Raw genomic sequence first — 21,875 nt, 5'->3', positions numbered from 1 at the left:
TCAGTCTTCGAAAAACTTCAATTTTTACAACATACAATTATGTACAACTAAGATAAAGCTTAAAAATTGGCAAATCAAATATTAACAAATATAATACAATAACCAAGACAGCTACCAGATTTTATGTACAATTATTAGATAATGTTTGCTCGCAGTAATTAACGCAATTTTTAGTTCAGTTCCTACATTATCTTAGCTAGCCAAATCCATCGCTTGATACATCAAACTCGCGCCAAATTCTTTAACGCAGGCTCAACACAGCTCACTTAGTTTCAGTTCTCCTTTCTGTTTTTGGTATCATTAGGATCCGATACTTTTATCAGCATATTTCATCATCTTCTGACTGTGCTGTTTAAGAACATGAGAAGCGAGCCAGACCCAGCAGCTATCACCTGTTTCTTCAGTTTATCTTCTGGACCCAGACCAATGCAAGTTACTGCTTGGGGCAAGTCTTCAACACTCCCGTACACGGTCGCGACACCCTGAAAAATAAAACAGAAATTAAACAATAGCAGAAGTATAATAATGAAAACAAGACCTTCTTGGAACAAGATCATCTTCTCAGGAGTAGTAAAGAGTATAAATGCTCTATATTTGTACCTATTTAATAACATTGAATTTGCTACCCATTTAACAAGTTTAGTAAAAATTTGGTACCCATTTGGTAACATACTCCCCTATTGATAAGACACAGAAATAACTGCGATAGAACCGCTCTCGGTTGTAGAAATTAGGATGTCCTGGACTTTCACGCAATAACTTGAACACTGTCAATTTTTTACTTCAAATGACCATACAATTAGTTTAATTTTTCTCCATTTTGAACTAATTCAAGATCTGAACTGTTTATAGAAAATCTGCCTTGATATCTTTATTCACCAATTGTATTCTTTAAACAAAATGTAATCGAAGCTGTTGTCTTTATACAAGAATAGAATTCTTATATCGTCTTGGCCCATTTTGGACTCTCAAAATTACGAAAAATTGAAAGCATCAGACGAAAAATCATTCGAGCGAAAAATCGCATTGAAAAACACAGCCGGTAGAATACCGGAAACAACTCGAAAATCTCTAAACTTACCATACCTAAATCAGATGGACCAATAAAAGAAAACCAAGGCAAAATTCGGTTGCCTAATAAAATCGAGAAAGACTTAGGTAGAAGGGGGGGTCTGTACTTTGAATAGGGAGGCAGTGCAATGAGAAACAAATTTCTCAGAATGACATTGTTACCTCGAATATTATCTTCAGTTCCTATTTACTATATAAGAGAAAATATCCTACTGTTAAAGTCTAATGTTCGAGAAGTCAGTTTTTTAAAACAAAATGGTAATGCTTGAAAACAAAGTCAAAATCAAGTCATGAAAAAACTTGTTTTTAGCTACTAAAGAAATGGCCGGAAGCACTCCGGAAACCATTCGTAGAAGTCTCCGCCTAAAAACCATTCTCTTAAGTATCTAGTTTCGGATAGTAATAAGCATGTAAGCATCAAAGAAGAGAATATAATTTTATCGACAAAAAAATATTAGCTAAGAAATAAATTATCCCCAAAAAATTACCAAAAATGTTTAACGTTTTCTATTTGTATAGGCACACATACAAAGCAATCAGTTATTTCAAACAACCACGACAAATAAACTTGACAACAATTTGTACAAGCCAATACAAGCATACAACCATCTAGAAAGTCAGAAGTCAGCTGCGTGTAAACTTTGATACTGAATTTATAAATTTTGTCTACTCCCTTCTGAACACTAAAAAATACTGAACGACAAGCCATACTCAACATTAAATATATGGAGTGAAGAAATTTTTTCGTTTTTTTTCAAGCTACGGTATATTACTACTGGGTATTCTAGTTATCAGTGTATGGGTGCTGTCTCTATCCAACTACTGGTGTCACCGTTACGATCTCCCGAGACAGTTTTTTTTGATAACTTAATTGCAATTTTTTTGAACGTCAATTTATCTGAATTTGGGTATTCTATACACATAAATTGGGCTGTATTCCATCTTGTCATCGGGTGAGACCAAACCATTTACATCACATTATCTTTAATTCTATTTCAGGTACAATTTTTCCCTCAACTTTTAAAAAAAAAATCATGCTGTAATTTTGTTTATTATTCAACTAAAAGCAATACAAGATTATCATGTTTTCAAAAAAAGTCCTTGAAAACTGTAACAAAGAGGAACTAATTGCGAAACTTCTAGAAACCAGTGAAACAATAAATGAGAAGGATAGAATCATAAAATCTCTAGAAAACAATTTGGCACAGTACGAATTGCAGAAACAGACAGTTACTTTCCAGAAAGAGACAATAAATCGTCTGGAGAAAGATGTCGAATACTTCAAAGAACAGACATCCAAAGTCATTGAGAATTTGCTAGAAAAGCAGGATAATTCGCGTTTAGTAAATATTGAAACTCCAGATAAAAAATATTATCCGAAAGTGATAACACGCTTTGCAAAGCAGCTTTTAATATCAGATAGCACATACCGCAAAATCAATCAACAAGACATCTCGCAGCAAACGGCAATACATTCATATTCTTCAGCAACAATTAAATATATTGGAATTGTCGTTGAAACATATTCTCCAGGGGCTAAGACGGAAACTTTAGTACTACACGCTGGACATAATTCAATTGATAAAGGTTTATCTGGGCAAGATGCTGCAATGCAAATAAAAGATACAGTTGATAAGTGCATGAAAAAGTTGAAACCATACCGTGTAGCTGTCTGCAAAATTTCACCTGCCAAGGACGGCTGTTATGGGCGAAATAGTAATGATGAAGCAATTACAAAGTTTAATGATCAACTTGAGATGATATGTCTGGAACTGGATGGTCTGTAGCCGCGGTCAAAAGTTCAATGTCTTGACAATGCTCTAACAGATAATGATATTTCTTATGACGGGGTTCACCCAAACATAAATGGAATCAAAAACCTTGTGAATAATATTTGTCACTATAATGTCTCGAAAAATCTACCTGCAGCACAGAATGTGATCCAACCTCGAAAAATTCCAAATTATCGCAATATTGCTTGAGTTGAATAATGTGAATGATACGAGAATTTGTTTTTTAATATTAGTAGTACTTTTTTCTGACAAATTTGCACAAAAATCACTTCATAGTCAGTAGGAGCAGTTTAACTCAAGCAAAACATTCGTTTTACAATATTGTGTACATATTGATGGTCAGCTGGATTGAAAAAATTTTGCGCCTCAAAGCTGTCCGTTTTCTTTGCAATTTGGTTTTGAGAAAAACATTACTCCTTTGTGGAGATGTTGAAAAAAATCCGGGACCCTTTAATACATCGAACTTGTCGACTTTTGATAAAGTGCTAGATCCATCCCAAAAGTGTTTGAAATTTTTTCTCATAAATGCGCGTAGCATACAAAATAAGTATGAAGACCTTTCGAATTTGCTTGAACAACTAGATTCGCAAACTATACTTATAGTAACCGAAAACATCGATTTCCGAGCAACAGGACACTAATGTCAATATTAGTAATGAACATCTTTTCTTACAAAAAGCTCGATCAAAACAAACGGGAGTCCAGCGAGGTGGGGGTGTTGGAGTTTGGATCCCCAGACACTTCAATGTTAAACGTAAGAAAGAATTTGAGATAGCTAATGCAAATTTTTTTGAATCAATGTGGCTCGAAATTAATGAAACTCTGAAAGATAAATGTTTGGTGAATATTTCGTACAATCCGAGTAAAAATATTTCCGAATGTTTCTTGAACAAGTTCAGTGCTGAAGTATTTAAAGCATTTTCCTAAACAGACAATCTTTTTCTATTTGGTGACTACAACACTGACCAATTCAATAAAAAAGAGAAAGAAATACTTGATAACTTTACATCTGGTCTGGCACTTAACCCAACAAATGTGGACACTTACACTCGCATCAGCAAAACTAATCAATCCCTTATCGATCACTGCTTCATGACAAAAAATCAAATTGTAGAATGGAAAGTTTGCCCCGTGTTTGTTTGCCCGAGTACAAAAAATGCCGTAATCTAGTGAACCGAAAACTACGAGTTTGTTTGCTCGAGTTCAAAAAATGCCGTCATCTAGTGAACCGAAAACTACGAGATGCACATCACAAATATTCTGTTAATTTTTTAAGCACTGTGAAACATCGAAGCAGAAATGGAATTTCATCAATAAAAAATTAGGAAACCACAACAAGGTATTAATGTGTCTGAAATTGAAATAGACGGAGCCAAGAACGTTGACAAAAAAGCAATCTGCAATGCATTTCATAAATCTTTTGCGGAAATGGGCAAACATTCTGGTGATTTCGTTCCTCACAATATCAATAAGTTGGACCACTGTTCTGAAAAATTTAATTTTAGAGGAATGACTTTAAAAGAAATCTACAAAACCATTGATAGTTTAGAAAACAGTAAATCACCGGGTCCAGGATTTGTCCATGCATGGGCTTTAAAGGCAGCGAAGTACGCAATTGGTACTCATCTGCAATTTATTTTTAATGAATGTATTCAGAACAGTGTCTTCCAACTGTTCTAAAACATGCATATGTCACACCAATTCACAAAAAAGGATCAACAACACAAGTGTGCAACTATCGACCAATTTCGGTAACACCAACCTTTGCTAAACTTTTTGAGAAGCATCTCCTTTTCCAAATGATGGAATAAAGAGCAATTAGGATTCCAAAACAAAAAAAATCTTCAACAGATGCAGTATTGTTTTTCACTGAGACAGTAATAGAAAACCATGAAAAGGGGCAAAAAACTGCAGCAATTATCTTAGACCTTGCAAAATCATTCAATTCAATTTCGCACAAAATATTTCTTAAAAAGCAGAGTGCTTCAACTTCTCTGAGCCTGCAGTTAATTTATTGAGATCTTTTCTCGAAGAAAGATCACAATGCGTCAAAATAGGCACCGAGGTCTCAGAACACAATTTCGTTAATCACGGAGTACCGCAAGGCACAGTATTAGGACCCCTAATTTTTCTTTTATACGTTAAGGATTTTTCAAAAAATCAAAGGTGACTTTGAGCTTGTTCAATTTGCAGACGATACTAGTATTTTATGTCGATATGAACCAGGAGAAACAATTGCAACAAATATTGAAAATATTTTACTGAAGACGGACAGTTACTTGAAGCAAAATCAACTCATTTTGAATGCTGATAAAACAAAACTACTTTATTTTTCTACCAGGGACGAATTAGAACTAAAAGTTACTTTTAACGGAAATTTAATGAAATCTGCTGAGAGTTGTCGTTATCTAGGAATACACCTTGACTCAAAATTGACTTTTGAAGCACATCATGATGTAGTTTTAAAAAAATGGCGGCCACCATTTGCTCACTATATCTAGTACGAAACCATATACCTTTGGAAGTAAGGTTGCAAGTTTTCAAATCTTTAGTCCTGTCTCATTTGTCATTCAAAGGAGTTTATTTACAAACATTGTCCGCAAAAAAAATACAGCGTATAAATCGACAGATTAATTGGGGCATAAAAGTGTGTTATATGCGTCGTAAATTTGATAATTGTCGTGATATCCTTCTCAAATCGCCTGTCCTACCAGCTGAATTAATTATTTCAAAGTTTAGTATATTGAAACTCCACACATATTTGAATCAGAGGATAGTATCAGAAATATTTTAAAAATGTGCAAACCGCCTACAGTTAAAACAGAACAAACGGAAAAAACAGCTGATAATAAGAACGCAAAAGTATACTAAGCAGAGTAAAAGATCTTTGATTTTGAAGAGCATACAAAAATGGAATAATTTACACTCTAACGTAAGAGAGACGGAGAACAAAATTCTTTTCAAAAGAAATTTAACAGAGTTTTTGCAACGTCAGCATGAAAATTTTCCAATAGATAGACAGTTAGGATCATTCGTGTCTTATTTTATATAGTAGAACGAACAGCTTAATGGGTAACACCAATTAATAACCAGAAGTTTGATGTAAAATTTTGATTATTTCAATAAATATTCGTGATTTTTCTGAAGGCATTTAAACTTTAACTTTTCGGTTATATTATTAATTTACATTTTGGAAAAAAATTATGAAGGGGAAAACGAAATGGAGAGAACGGCAGGAAATTGAAAATTGCATCATTTTCTCAAAAATAAAAAATGCTTGGCACCACAGAACCTAAATTTAATTTGTAATGCAAACTGCCTAAGAGAATTAGATTTAAAATCAGTTACAAGTAAAAGCAATAAAACTACGAAATGGACAAAAATTGCTAAAATAGTCTAAAAAACGAAAAACCTTAAAATTAGCGTAAAACTCCTTTTAAACACCAGAAACTTTCAGAGTGATACCAAACAACCTAAAAATCATAGTTTAGTCTAAAAAAACCTTCGAGACAACATGAAAATTTCGATTGCCCCACCTGAATTTTCCCACCATTATTTCTCGCTGTTTCAAAAGAGGTATGAACAAAATAACCACTAACTTTTATTCGCTCTTCAAATTTGTTCGCGGAAAATATTTGCTCCCTGCACTTGTTCGCTCACTTTCTTGCTCGTTCACTCATAAAACAGAAAACCAATGAACAGAAAACCAAAACAGAAAAAAAATTCGCTCTTAGCGAAACATTTTTTACACCAACATATCAAAAGCGGTATGCGCAAAATATCCATTCTTTTATTCGCTCTTCAAATTTTTTCACCGAAACCAATTCTTCAAAATTTATTTACCAATTTTTCAAAATTTATTTACTCCTATTCGCTCACTTTCTTGCTCGCTCACTTATAAAAAAACATAACCGACTAACGTCGGGCGAATTGCTCTCAAACGACCGGCGAGCGGTTGGCTTCGTCAGTAGCTAGCCACGGGGGGGGGGTGCACTGGGGGCTGATGGGGGCAACACTGGGTTGGGGGGGGGGGGGGGGCAACCGCGCGGTGGGGATGGGGGTCAACGGGGGGGGGGGGGGGTCTCAACCTCTCAGAACCGCCCTTCACACCATAAGTATAAGTCTCCAAAACAGTTTGAGCTGAAACAGAGCTGAAAGGCTCTAAGAGCACTTAATGCCCGCTGGGCGCTACCTGTTTATCCCGTTTTTGAGGACGAAAAGTCGGTCAAGCGAAAAATCGCATAAAAAAAGACCAACAGGACTAATATAATTGCTACAAACTTCGTTTGAGAGCAGTTAAACAGAAAACCAGCACACCACTTCGAGTCGTAAAAAACCTGTAGAATACCAATACTGCTTTTTGAGTCGTAAAAACAAGTACAATAACAAAATTCCTTTTCAAGTCGTAAAAACCTGTAGAACACCAATACTCTACGAGCACTAAATACCTGAAGAATACCAATACTCTTCTTCGAGTCGCATAAACATTCGGAATACAAATACTTTTTTTCGAGTCGTAAGAAGACCACATGACCCAAATAATTGCCAAACTTCGTTTGAGAGCAATTAATCGGTCCAAAGATGTGGAATTGCAACCAGGAGAAAAAAGTGTAATTCAAAACTCCAAATGGTTAATGAAAACTTCTATTCTTTGTTTTAGTTGCATTTTTCGATGCGACATTATTCGATGCGACTGTTCACAATCGTGCTCTCCTTTCGTGTAAGACTTGTTTACGTTATGAAATCTGCCAGAAAAATTAGTTAAATACAAACACAGAAAACTAAAAGAAAAAGGTGTGAGACTATTGTTTTTAATAACATTGAGAATACACATCTAGGAGGAACAAAATGAAGTTTATCAAGTTTTCAACAATTTTAAATCGTTGCAATTACTTGCTACATTAAATTTATCAACTACGTTAATCAACTATTTCCATTAAATTTATTTGTAAAACTTTAGCTCACCTGTTTGAAGACAGTTGGCATCAAACTGACTCCTTGGCCTATTTTCTGGTTAGCAATTGGGTCTGTACTCATTGCGACAGAAGGACGCTTGTTTGCATCTTTGTTTGACTGCGAGGATCCAAGTGGTGCTTGAGAGGAAGAGGGCTGAGCAACGGATTGTTTGTTCAGCGCTTGGCGGCTGTCTTGGGCAACGAATGACGAATTTTCGTCCTGTATAAAATGGGATGTTTGCGGAAAGATATAAACTATTTGAAACATAAAGAACCAAAATAAGTTCACGAATGTATAGCATAGCAAGCGGGTCAAAAAAATGGTTCAACAGCAGAATCTTGGAGCTCGAAGTCTCATTATTACCCAACCACTATTGTTCCCTAAATTTTTTCCAAAATAAAATGATTTTTACTAAGATCATTTGCAGAATTTAATTCCATCCTATTGTTTTGGTTCCAACCCTTGAAATTAATTTGGGGGTTAGGAACAGTATGTCTGCCCTATTTTTTATTAAGCCAATTTTGAGCTAATCGATATCTTTTGCGGAGAGCTACAAAAGTGGCATCATTGGAAAGCCCTGAAAATACTGAATCGATTGCTGAAGAGGTTCTCGAAAAATCAAGGTTGAAACATTGATGTCCTGAATATTCTAATAAAAAATGACCTCAAACGCAAACAAAACGAAAACGGCTTAATAGTAGACTTTGAGACACTGACGGCGGATTTTAAAAACGATCCAGTAAAAAAGAAACCTCTTGTAAACCTCAATCCTACTACAAATTCTTCATCCTCCTGCAAAAGTTCAGAACTCATTACCTAATGCGTGCTGAAAACTTGCCGAGAGCGAAGGGAGGGGTTCTATGTTGTTTAAATTTTACAAGTAAACTACTCAATAATACCTGAGAGCTGGCATTGATTCTTCTGTCAATGATTCTGAAACAATTGGGATTGCTTCCTCCAACTAGAATTCTGTCCAGTCCGAAGAAGGCACACGCATAAGGCTGTACAAATCTGTCTTTGGGCAATAAAAGTCGGGTAGCAACTGAGAGCGTCTCTGAATCCGAGTAGTCCACAATCTGAAAAAAAGAATGGATAAAAAAACGTATGGTGGGTGCAATGGTTGTACCCAGTGAACATTTCACAAGCAAAAAATCCATAGTTACAAAAAAAACAGCAATTATGCGCATCTAAAAGAACAATTTGTCATGAGAGTCAATAAAAATTTAGCTGAAAAAAAGACCGCGACAACAAAATGCTGGTTTCCTACGATTAAGCAAAAGCATATTATTATGCACAAAATATAATGATAAGTTTGAAATTATTAAAACACGCTTTTTAAAACAAAATCCGTTGTAGTGTTTGAATGAACGACAATTTAAGTGTTACTTAGAACCTGAGCTACATCAGATAATAACCTCGTCTACAAACAGGAATACGATATAGTGATGGCCAAAATTCAAAAATATAAACAGATGATAACTTTTCAGATGATGAGCAAGCCATGTAGCTTTTCAACCAATATTCGATCAAAATATGACTCGTAGGAACTGCTCTAAAAATTAACTCTGTAAAAGTCAGTAATTTTCAAATAAACCAACTTAAAATTGCGAACCAATGTCAATAAAACATAGCCAGCAGATTGCCGGAATAGCTGCGAAATAGACTTGCGTGCTGTAAAATACAGATAAAAAAACAGAAGTGAGTTGGTAGAAGTTACCGCCGCCACCTATATAACTTACAAGTTTAATTCAAAGGAGGTTGTTTTTGTGTGCAAATAATGTTTCACGGCCGTGGCTCGAACGGACGATCTCCTGAATAACAGCAGCCAGTAGCCTTAACCACTCGACTGTCGGACCATACAATCTTTTTTCATACAATCAACTTTGTTTTAGCAACAGACAACTTCTGAATAACCACAATTTAGGTCACGCAGAAAGCGTGAAATCAAGCGCGAAAAAACCATTTAAGCAGTGACGAGACAAAATGTTCTAGATTAAATATAAAACGAAAATGGAGTGTCAGACGACGAAACAAAAAAAACCAAGAGCACCGCAATATAACTACGCTCAGCTAACAGCTTCGCAGCTATAATAATATTGCAAATGTCTTTAAGATCTCAAATGCTATTGCTTAATGGTACTGCTTCGTGTTGTTATTTATACATTCAAATAATATTTAATTACTTGCATCATTGCCTTTAACGTCACTTTTCAAAAACATTTCAATTTTTGCTACTTTCCTGATTTTTGCTAGTTTCTAAATTCTTTGTTACTTCGTCTCTCATCGGTCCCAGTAAAATGGTCCTAAACTTTTATTAAGGATCATAATTACACATATTAGTTACTTTGACCTTGAACTGATTCAATTTAAACCTAGGTTATAAAGTGCAGAAGTCATTTTGTTGACAGAGTTCAGTCACATATGATAAACATAGCCGACTAACGTCGGGCGAATTGCTCTTAAACAACCAGCGAGCAGTTGGCTTCGTCAGTAGCTAGCCACGGTTTAGTGAGGCTAGCTTTAGTTTAATTGAAGGTGCGTTAGGTGAGCGCACAGGGGTGCACGGGGGCTGGGGTCGGGGCAACAATGGGAGTGGGGTCTATGGCTGCACGGGGCCCTTAGGTCCAGAACGGTGAGCAGCGGAGGGAATTGGGGTGAGTGAGGGGGGCTGATGTGGGGTGGGGGAGGGGGTTGTGGTGGTCACTCTCTAAGAAACGCCCTTCACACCATGAAGTCTAAAAACAGTTTTTGTCAATCGCCTACCTGGAGAATAGTGAGCGGAAAGGCTCTAAGAGCACTTAATGACCGCTGGTCGCAACCATTTTATCCTGTTTTTGAGGACGAAAAGTCAAATTGGTCAGACGAAAAATCGGTCAAGCGAAAAATTGCATAAAAAAGAACGACAGGACTAATATAATTGCTACAAACTTCGTTTGAGAGCAATTAAAAATCTGGTCAAGCAGATTTCCTATAAACTTTCGCTAGAGAGAGTGATAAATGACCACGGGCGCGGAAAAGTTGTTAGTGAGAGGAAAAAGACATTCAAAAAATTTGACCTTCACCTTCGCTCTGCGAACAAGTGTAAAACGAAGAAAAGAGCGAGGCGACGAAACAAAACCAGAACACTGCAATACAGCTACACTCAGCTCGCAGCTATCAAAATAACCGGCAAACATAGGGCGAATTGCCCAAGCAACCGGCTAGCGGTTGCCTGTGATGGTAGGTAGCTAGCTGGGGCTTATGGATGCTTCTAGCATTAGGCGTGGTGCTCGCAGGGGTTAAAGCGTGCTGAGTTAGGAATGAAACGAGACGGACACGGGAGTGGTAGAGGAATGGTGAGGTCGGTCAACCTTCTAAGAACCGACCTTAACACAATGATCTTACGTCTCCTCGACAGTGTCAATGAAGGGCATACTTAGTAAGGTGCAAGCCTCTAAGAGAGCTGTTCAGTCACTTAATGCCCTCCAGGCTTTAGCTGTCTAACCCGTTATCGAAGACGAAAAGCTAAAAGCGAGAGACGAAGCTAAAAGCTTGAGCTAATGCTGGCTTTTTAGCAAAGTTGTTTTTTAAAGGGGAGAGCAAAGCAGTTTAAATTCTTAACGGTTCTTGCGAATTGAGAGATTAAACATAACCGACTAAACGTCAGAAGAATTGCTCTTGAACGACTAGTGGGAGCTCTAATCAATTGCAGCCTGCTTCAGTCGGGGGGTGGGGGGGAGCCTAAATGGGACAAAGAACTTCTATAGTGGGCTTCAAATAACCATATTAGAGGTTAACATATACCACTATTAAGATTTAAAGTAAAAAATGACACCAGTTTCGGCGCACTTTTCATTTGACTTTTAGTATTAAATTGCCGCCAATTGAGTTCAACTGCTTGAAATTGTGATTGAGAGAGAATTTTAGATCACGCGAAACGCAAAAAGTCAAGGGCGTAAAAGTCACTCGAAAAGTCAAAATTGTCAAGCGAAAATTTTGCATAAAAAACATAAACCGACAAATGTCGGAAGAATTGCTCTTGAACGACACGCGAGGCAATTTAATTCAGGGACTGTAGCCTAGATCAATTTTTCTTTATGGGTTCAAAAAACTTTTCCCCCGCCGGGATTCGAACCACTGACCTCCCTCTCCACAGCCACAACCACTAACCACTGCGCTACAGATTACATTCCTCTCCTATTCTGCAACCGAATTTATATTAGCTTTACTTCAGAGCAATAGAGATCACTCAACAATGAAAAACGAAAGCGTGAAAAAGTCACTTGAGAAGTCAGAGAATGTTCTAGAAGAAAAGCGCAAAATTGTCAAGCGAAAAATTTGCATAAAAAAGACAAACACGTTTACAATAATTGCTAAGAACTGCGTTTAAGAGCAATTAAAGACACACACGTTTACAATAATTGCTATGAACTACGTTCAAGAGCAATTAATACCTCTTAACTCTTTATGTTATACACTTTGACTTCAAATTGTTACTCGTTGTCTATGTCCCTTCTTCCATCATATCCTCTTAAAATTGGCTATTTAATAGGTTGGAACACTTCCTGTGAGATGCAAAGCTTGTGTCGACCCCCTTGTTCTCTTGTGTGTTCTTGTTAAAATTATTGTCAAACTTGACACCCCGATATTTGGAGCTTTTTAGGATTTGAGTGTTTCAGTTCTGAATTTAATACCACCATTTTGACTATTTTGTCAGAACGATAGAAATTATTGCTAGTTAATAGAGACAAGTCCCTTGCAAACCCGAAAACATTAACGTTAATTTCAGTTATCTTTGACAAAGTTATCTATAGTACAAAAATTAGAGGTCCAAGAACAGGCAGTGATTTGGTCCAAGAACAGGCAGTGATTTATTGAAAACGGTCAAGAACACCAGCACGAAATTTTAGAGAAATTAAATGTATATGAGTTCGCAGTGAGAGGTATTCTCAAGTCACACTTTTGATTTTATATACACTGCCGCCCATCCTACAAACGAAATGCTCAGAAGTATCCCGCTTAAAAATAGCACCTATCTATATCAAACAGCCGGCAGATTGTCGGAATAGCTGCGAAAGAATAGACCTGCGTGCCATATAATAGAGATAGAAACAGATACAGATCTAAATTGAAAAACAATCGACGCCGCTCAAAAAAACTAGGTAAAAAATATTCAGCGATAAATTAATAAAGCTTGTCAAAATTCATTCCGCAGAAGCCTCTTATTAGGGACCTTTACTGCACAAATGAGTTCCTTTGACCTCAAACAAATTCAAATAAAACTTAAGTTTTGAAGTGCAAAAGTCATTTTGTTGAGTGAGGTAAGTCACATATGATCAAAATCTAATCACGCAAATAACCTAAAAACTTTTGCTAAAGCGAGTGAGAAATGACGTCACGCGCGCAAATGCTGTTAGTGAGAGAAAGAAGTCATTCAGAAAATTTGACTTTTTCAGCTTTGCTGTGTGAACAAATGTAAAACGAAAAAGAGCGTCAGACGACGAAACAAAAAAACATAGCAGGACAAGTCCAGACGTACAATTCAAAGAATTTTCATTGACTAAACAAAAAACTAGACGTGGAATGAACTATGAATGGATTGCGAAAACCATTTAGAAAAAATCCGATCCAAAAAAATCGAAAAAAAATAGTAAAAACCGAAGTGAAATTGCCGCATGTGAACAAACATGGCCGGCAGATTGCCGGAATAGCTGCGAAATAGACTTGCGTGCCGTAAAATACAGATGCAAAAAGATACAGAAGTGAGTTGATAATAGTTATGGCCGCCGCCTATAAAAGTTACAAGTTTATTTCAAAGGAGGTTGTTTTTGGGTGCAAAAAAATTTTCCCTGTCGCGTCTCGAACCGGTGATCTCCGGATTAACAGCCCGCCGCCTTAACCACTCGGCTATCGGACCATACAACCTTTTCTCTCACAATCAACTTTGTTTTAGGAACAGATTCTGTTTCTGAATAACCGCATTTTAGGTCACGCAGAAAGCGTGAAATCAAGCACGAAAAAGCCATTTAAGCAGTGACGAGACAGAATGTTCTAGAACAAATGTAAAACGAAAATGAAGCGTCAGACGACGAAACAAAAAAAAACCAAGAGCACCGCAATATAGCTACGCTCAGCTTACAGCTTCGCAGCTATAAAAAACCACTAGCGAGAAAGCGAATTTTTGTTCAAACGCCATTTTCTCACTCTACTTTAAAATTAGAGCGAAAAAAAAATTCACGCCGCAAAGCCACTCGCTTTTTCGCTCCACTTCCTGTTTCGGCGTGACCAAAATAACCACTCCAATTTGACTTCAAAAATCATGAAAATGTGTGAACAGATCTTAAAAAACATAACCGACTAACGTCGGGCGAATTGCTCTCAAACGACCGGCGAGCGGTTGGCTTGGTCAGTAGTTAGCCACGGGGGGGGGGGGGGTGCACCGGGGGCTGATGGGGGCAGCACTGGGTTGGGGGGGGGGGGCAACAGCGCGGTGGGGGGGGTGGTGGAGGCAATAGTGGGGGTGGGGGGTCAACAGGAGGGGGGGGTCTCAACCTCTAAGAACCGCCCTTCACACCATAAGTATAAGTCTCCAAAACAGTTTGAGCTGAAACAGACCTGAAAGGCTCTAAGAGCACTTAATGCCCACTGGGCGCTACCTGTTTATCCCGTTTTTGAGGACGAAAAGTCAAAAGCGTCAGACGAAAAATTGGTCAAGCGAAAAATCGCATAAAAAAAAAAGACCGACAGGACTAATATAATTGCTACAAACTTCGTTTGAGAGCAATTAACTACAAACTTCGTTTGAGAGCAATTAAAAAGACAGCGCCCCAATACAATTCAAATTCTTTGAATTGTAAAAAAAACCAAGAGCACCGCAATATAGCTTCGCTCAGCTTACAGCTTCGCAGCTATAACAAAGTATACTTATCCATCTCTATAATTGTATATATCAGTTTGAATGGGTAGTCCCACCTGCTATTAGACTTGAAGTCATCATCAGTGCAACAAACAAGCGTATTTACTTGTTCACGTATGTTTTTCATGGGGAGGTGGAGATCCAAAAATGGGGATAAATAGATATATTAAGTTCCGGCTTACATCTAAGTATCCACTGGCATGATCTCCACAGAGAAAGAGAGACTGGGATGTCTCCAGATCCATACACATGGCTTCATTTCCACACACTAGAGGTCCTTTGATCACTCTACAAAATCATCACAGTCATTAAATCAGTTCTTTCCACTATCAGAATCATTTATACCTATCTCGCTGCCCTTACTGACCTCTTAAGACAATTCAGTCCATTATTATAATCCGTTTCAAAAACTCATCAAACCTGATTCAGCCACCAATTTCTGTCCTAATCAGAGAATGATTCGAGCTAGTTTTTTGTACTTGAGAGTATAATTGAATGAGAGGTTTCACGTTTTCTTGTCTAGATAGATAAAAATTTATAAACGCGGGTTTTAAAAAACTGCAACTGTAGCTTATGGGTATCTGCGCAATGTTTTGGTATCTGCGAACAGTTGACGGATATTTATATGTATGCCTACTTGAAAATGCACCGATTTGAATTTGAATTCTTCTTTTGGACACAGCTAAAAAGGTTTCCCATCAAAACCTCTTGAAATTACACGTTACTAAATTTAACACTCCTATTGCATATGGCTGGCCAATACAATCGATATTTGCGTCTAAAATCCATAGTTAAGCTTTCAAACAATACTGTTTTGAATACTTAAGGTCAAACATAACCGACTAACGTCGGAGCGAATTGCTCTGAAACGACCGGCGAGCGGTTGGCTTTGTCAGTAGCTAGCTACGGTTTAGTTTGCATAAAAAAAGACTAACAGTACTAATATAACTGCTACAAACTTCGTTTGAGAGCAATCAAAAACGACTCATTAAACTCTGTTCTGCCCATCAACCCTCTATTGAGTAATCAATTCATATAGCTGATGAGCAAATTCGATATTGGTACTTTCTAAATTGTGAAGCATAGCAACACAAAGTGGGAGTACCCATCATTTGAGCTCTACCGATAAGAAAGGGAGTTGTCACACTCCTTTAGGGGACGCTAGAATTTTTAGGTCCATTTGCTGATTTAGGTTAATCACAATGTCTCAGCAAGAGAAGATAACTATTATAACGGTCGTCAATCTATACGGGATGTCGTTTCGCAATTTCCAATAAATTTTCATTCTCTTGCCGCTTATAATTCCGATTTGTATCTTCTAATTAGAAACATAGCCGGCAGATTGCCAGAATAGCTACGAAAGAATAGACTTGCCTGCCGTATAATACAGATAATAGATAGAAACAGATGCAGGTCTAAATTGAAAAAATCGACGCCGCTCAAAAAGCTAGTTAAAAATCATTGAGCGATAAATAAAGCTTGTTGAAATTCATTCTACAGAAGCCTTTTATTAGGGACCTGTACTGGACATATGAGTTCCTTTGAGCTTAAACTAATTCAAATTAAACCAAGTTTTAAAGGGCAAAAGTCATTTATTGAGTGAAGTAAGTCACGTATGATCAAAATCAAATCACGCAAAATGCCTTAAATACTTTTTCTAGAGAGAGTGAGAAGTGACGTCACGCGCGCAAACGCTGTTAGTGAGAGGAAGAAGTAAGTAATTCAAAAATTTTGACTTTTTCAGCTTTCATGTGGGACAAAATGTAAAACGAAAAAGGGCGCCAGACGGCGAAACAAAAAAAAAAACAAGAGCACCACAATATAGCTCCACTCAGCTTACAGCTTCCCAGCTATAAAAATGATAAAAAAGAGGCTATGTGAAATAAAAGTTTAATCAATTCTTCATTGAAAATTATGCGGAAAAGTATAAATGAAGTTATTAAAAATGAGAGCCTTCAGATTGCCGGAAAATAGGCGCAATACCTGCTGGACCTTTATTCGAACTGCAAACATAGCCCACAGATTGCTGGAAAATGGCCCCCGTTGACGCGCTTGAGGCACATCGGAATTAAAACAAAGAAAAACAAGAGACAGAAATTGACCAAAGTTTTTCTGTTTTTTCGGTGTCAAAAAGTGTTCTAATTTGGCGTGCAGTTTCAGTTAGAATCTAAAAATAGTTAATTCAGCTTCTAAACTGAAAGCCAATAAGCTTAATACCAATGTCAGCTAGCAAACACTCCGTAACAGATACGGATAAAAAGTCAGAATTGCTCTCGAAAGACTAGTGCGAGCTCTAACCCATTGCAGCCTGCTTCAGTCGGGGGTGGGGGGGGGGGGGGGTTGTAACTGAAAATCACTAGGGGGCTTCAAATGACCTCTGCAGTTATTATATTCCACTATTAAGAATTAATGTTTCGCACTTACCATTTGACTTTTAGTATTAAATTGCCAATTGAATTCAGCCGCTTGAAAATGTGATTGAGAGGGAACCTTGTATCACGCAAAAAGTGGAGGCGCGTAACAGTCAAGGGCGCAAAACTCATTAGAAAAGTCAAAAAAAGTGTCAAGCAAAACTTTTGCATAAAAAACATAGCCGATAGAAAACCCGAAACGACTCGAAGCACCGTGCAATATAAAATGTTTAACCTATCCTTACCGCGATTTGAAATTTCAAAACATAACCGTCTAATGTCGGGCGAATTGCTCTCAAACGACCGGTTGAATTCGTCAGTAGCTAGCCACGGTTTACTGAGGCTAGCTTCAACTTAACTGAAGGGTCGTGATGTGCGCGCAGAGGGGTGCACCGGGGGAGGGCAGCTGATGGGGGAGGGGATTGGGGGGGGGGGGGGCAACAGTTCGGTTCGAGGGGGTCTTTGGCTGCATGGGGCCCTTACGGCCTGAACAATGTGCAGAAGTAGGGGTTGGGGGTGAAGTGGGGTGAAGGGTTGATATGGGGGGTCAACTTCTAAAAACCGTCCTTCACTCATAAGTATAAGTCTCCAAAACAGTTTGTGAATCGCATACTTGGAAATATTGAGCTGAAAGGCTCTAGGAGACCTGAATGCCCGCTGGGCGCTACCTGTTTATCCTGTTTTTGAGGACCAAAATCAGATGCGTCAGACGAAAAATCGGTCAAGCGAAAAACTGCATGAAAAAGAAAGACTAACAGAATTAATATAATTGCTACCAACTTCGTTTGAGAGCAATTAAGAATAAACAACAAAAACGCTAGTCTAATAAACTGTAAAATGTTTAAAAATGCAGAGAATTTTAGTTCAATAGGAGGGGGGTGTTAGGTGGGGGCATGTGGGATAGATGGGGGGTTCATGGGGGTGGGGGCATGTGGGGCGAATACGAGGTGCTCAAATGATCTCCAAAATTCTCAATTGAACCTCTTCACCTTGAAAATTATCAGTAGTTCCTAACTGCTGTGCATTACAAACAGCTATTGTTCAAGCCCAATGTTCAAAAACAGAAGACAACAATCAAAGACGGAGGCAAACACTCGAAAAGAAAGAAGTCAATATTCAAGTCATTAACAAACTTGCTTTCTGCTTTAAAAAATCTGTAGAATCTCAACACTCCTCTTCGAGTCCACCACACGTTTACAATAATTACTCTTCGAGAGTAAATAACAGCATAGTTCAAGTTGTGAGCTACAATTCGAAGAAATTTCATGGTCTAAACAAAACACTAGACCTAGAAATGACTGGAAGAGCATTGGAAAACTATTTTAAAAAAATCAGCCTGAATAATTCATAACGACAATAAAAAAACTATCGAAAGACAGCACGTAAAAAATCAGCATTGAGAAATAGAAGTTTTCTCACTAATTGAAAATATGAGTAAAGCTACCAAAACCTCGAGTTTGCCGTCAAAAATCATCAAATACAGCAGCCGTATTCGAAAAACCGCCGGTCTTGAAAAACCGCGGCTTGAATTGCTTTCAAAACTACGAAGAGATTATCAATCTCTCACTCCCGAGGAGTTGAAATAATTTGTTTACCCCAGTTTCTTATAATTGCTCTTTATATAGATGAACAAACGCTTGAATACTCAATTAACAGAAACCGTGAATCAGCTTTTTTCTCTATATGTTTTAATGAATCTAGAAGAGACTAACGTCAAAATGATATCAAATTGATGAATTCAAACAGAAACCACTAAATTCGGTCGAATCGCTCTCAAGCAAGCGGCGACTTTGTCAGTAGCTAGCTACGGCTTAAGGAGGCTAGCTTCAGCTTAATTGAGGGGGTAAAGGAGAAAAGGTCTGTGGTGAGTGCGGGGATGGTGGCGAGTGTGCGGGGTTACGGGTGAAATGACTGAGGTGGAATGGTGGTGAAGGTCGGGGAGTGGAAGGTGTCAAACTCTAACAACCTCCCTTCACGTCATGAATTGATGTCCATGTTTTTTGAACTGCTTCAGTCGCATACTTAGAGACTAGTGAGCCGAAAGGCTCTGAACAAAAACCTAATGCCCTCCAAAAAAACCGTGTCAGATGAAAAATTGGTCAAGCACAAAATCGCTAAAAAGAACACAGGACTAATATATTTGCTAAAATCTTTGTTTATGAGCAATTAACAAGGCTTCATTCGGTTTTTGTAGGGCAAAAACAAGCAGAGAGCATTTGTTTCCAAAAATATAGACTAAGCGGCGGGGTATACAGTAGCGTTCAACAACAATCATTATTACTGAGATTATAAAGAAATTGAAAAAGAACTCTGAAAGCGCCATTCATATCACCCGAAATCCAAAGTGTGAAAAAGTCACTCGGAAAGTCAGAAGTTGGCAAATGAACATTCCGTGTCTGTAAGAAAACCGTTCAAGCAAAAATTTTGCAAAGGACCCACCCGACTACAATAATTGCACCCAATTGTGTTCGAGAGTTTATCGTTACGTTTAACTTTTATTAACTGTTGTAGTCTTTTAAAATATACTTCACTCGCTGGGCTCTCTAACACAGTCGGCAATTTTCTGTGACAAATATATTGATCAGAGCCAAGTTTGACTGAATATTTTCCGTTTGTGCCCCCCCCCGCCCAAGTTACAGAGCACATGCCATTACATAGCAGACCATTATGTAAAAATATGGCACGTGCGTCTGAGGGCGCAAATAATATACACCCACTAAGCTTCGGGGGCACAAACGGAAAAGGTCCGTTTGACTAAACAAAGCAGACATTTGAACACATAGTACCTCCCTTACTAAGGGAAGAAGATTTGATCAAATACAATTTCCATCAGATAATTTCAACGCTATCCCATATCCAAATAATTGACAGATACTAGTATTAATATTTTAGTCTCTGTAAAAAATTATAAGTTACAGTGAGAAAGACATTCATACATTATACCAAAACCATTCAATCAAGTGCTAACGGCACAGTGAAACTAGAAAAAAACTAACAATAGTCTTTCTCCACTGATTGCATCCCACTTGAAGAGGACACTGTCCCATCCAGATGTGAAGAAGTGAGATGGCTCTTTGAGGCTGAACTGAATGGCAAAGATGTTCATCATGTGTCCATCCATTGTGTTCTTTGACCCCCTAGCACACAAAAACAATCAGCACATATCATGAAAAACTATCTCAAAATGCCTCAATTAAAAATCACTCTCATGCACAGTAATGGCAAGAAAAAAACCAGAATTCCATCTGTAACGTTATGAACGAGAATGAAGTAAACAGCTAAATACAGTTAAAGATTCCCGCAGCTTTCATTCGATATCTGATTTAGTAAATAGACTGTTAGGGTGCACTTCATTGTCGGATCAATATTCTGTTGAAATTGCTTCTTGGATACTATCAGCCTAAAACAAACACAAGGAGGCTCGGTAATGTGCGAGAGGTTCCGCCCCCTATCATCCACAATTTTGGCATAACTGTCTACCAAATGAACAGGTAGAAAAACCCCAAAAATTCAAGTAATTTTCAGAAAAAATTGGTGTATGAACGAAAAGATAGCCTCCAAAGCAAATCACTCAGTGGAGTAAAAAAAATGATGCATTAGATTGATGAGATATGCCAATATTAAGAAAGCGAGTCAAGACGAACAGCAAAATCAAAAAACAACAACAAACATTAATTACATAAAAAACTTTATGTCCGTTTTAAAAAACAAAACAATAACAAAGTCAAAATAGCGTCAGATAAAAAACTGAAAATAAACAAAATAACTTGTTATTCCACAGAAAATAAATGGGACGAGTCCATAATAAGGCTTGGTAACAATAAGACAATAAAGACTAAAAACAGTAAAATTGAAAAATTCCATTATATTTTTAAAGAAACAATTAATTCAAAGTAAAAAAAAACCATTACAAATCAACTTAAATATCCCTTTGGTTTACAATTGCTTCAATAAAAAGAATTAAGAACTGTCGGCATTCATTTTTTATGTGGTTGAAAAAAAAACAAAAAAAAACAAACAAAAAATCAATTTTAACTTGCCAGAAAACACTTTCGAAGCCGTAAAGCCATACTTTGGCCATCAAATATGTTCAATTGCACGTTCTTCGAACACCGATAATGCATTATGCGACCTCTCATTAATGCAACTAGGTAACAAGTAGACAAAAAAGAAAGGCAAAACTAAGTAATACTTGTTTTTATTTCAAAAAAAATTACTTCCAAAGACGTGAAAGCCATTATTTACAAAATGAAAAAATTAATTAGGTTCGTTTATTTATCCAAAGAAAGTCCTTGAGACCTGCAACTATCCACAATATGTCTTACGTCTACAAAATAACGTCAAAAATGATAAAAAGCAAAAATTAATTTAATTTTTTTGTGAAAAACCCATGTCGAAGCCAGTGAATTAATAACGAATTCTTTAAAACATTAAATTTTGTGACACCGATTCCATTTTGACACCCTCCTCTGGCAATAATAATGTCATATTTGGCTGGTAACTAACTAAACTAGGTAACAAAAAAACAAAAAAGGAACAAAATTGCGAATTTAAAGTGTTTTTTGTTTTGAAAAACAATTGCTTTCAAAGTCGTGAAAGTCATCAGCTATCTTCTAATGCCACATTCTCTGCTCATCTTTTCTTCTATGAAAAGCCAATGAAACCGGCTCATTGTTCAGGATACTTCATACGACTAAAAAGACATAGTAAAAACAACAATGAAATGCAAAGTTAAAAAACTCAATTAAA

The 21,875-nt window shown here is 37.3% G+C and overlaps 1 protein-coding gene across 4 annotated transcripts in view; it reads right to left on the bottom strand.

The window, feature by feature from the left end:
* The window catches only part of LOC142348596 (uncharacterized), a 50,787-nt gene continuing 28,912 nt past the window's right edge, over positions 1 to 21,875 (bottom strand). For all 4 annotated transcript variants that reach the window (XM_075399991.1, XM_075399992.1, XM_075399993.1 and 1 more), the window contains 5 exons: positions 20,123 to 20,263; positions 14,898 to 15,003; positions 8,720 to 8,896; positions 7,830 to 8,039; positions 1 to 482 (listed from right to left, as the gene is read on the bottom strand). In XM_075399991.1, coding sequence (XP_075256106.1) covers positions 333 to 482; positions 7,830 to 8,039; positions 8,720 to 8,896; positions 14,898 to 15,003; positions 20,123 to 20,263 — 784 coding nt within the window. In that variant the 3' untranslated portion in view covers positions 1 to 332. The remainder of the gene's footprint in view (positions 483 to 7,829; positions 8,040 to 8,719; positions 8,897 to 14,897; positions 15,004 to 20,122; positions 20,264 to 21,875) is intronic.

This window comes from Convolutriloba macropyga, chromosome 10 (assembly GCF_964194025.1).
Source record: "Convolutriloba macropyga chromosome 10, txConMacr16.3, whole genome shotgun sequence".
Taxonomy (NCBI): Eukaryota; Metazoa; Xenacoelomorpha; order Acoela; family Convolutidae; genus Convolutriloba; species Convolutriloba macropyga.
The sequence above is the reverse complement of the archived record's forward strand: the minus strand, read 5'-3'. Positions and strand labels throughout refer to the sequence as shown.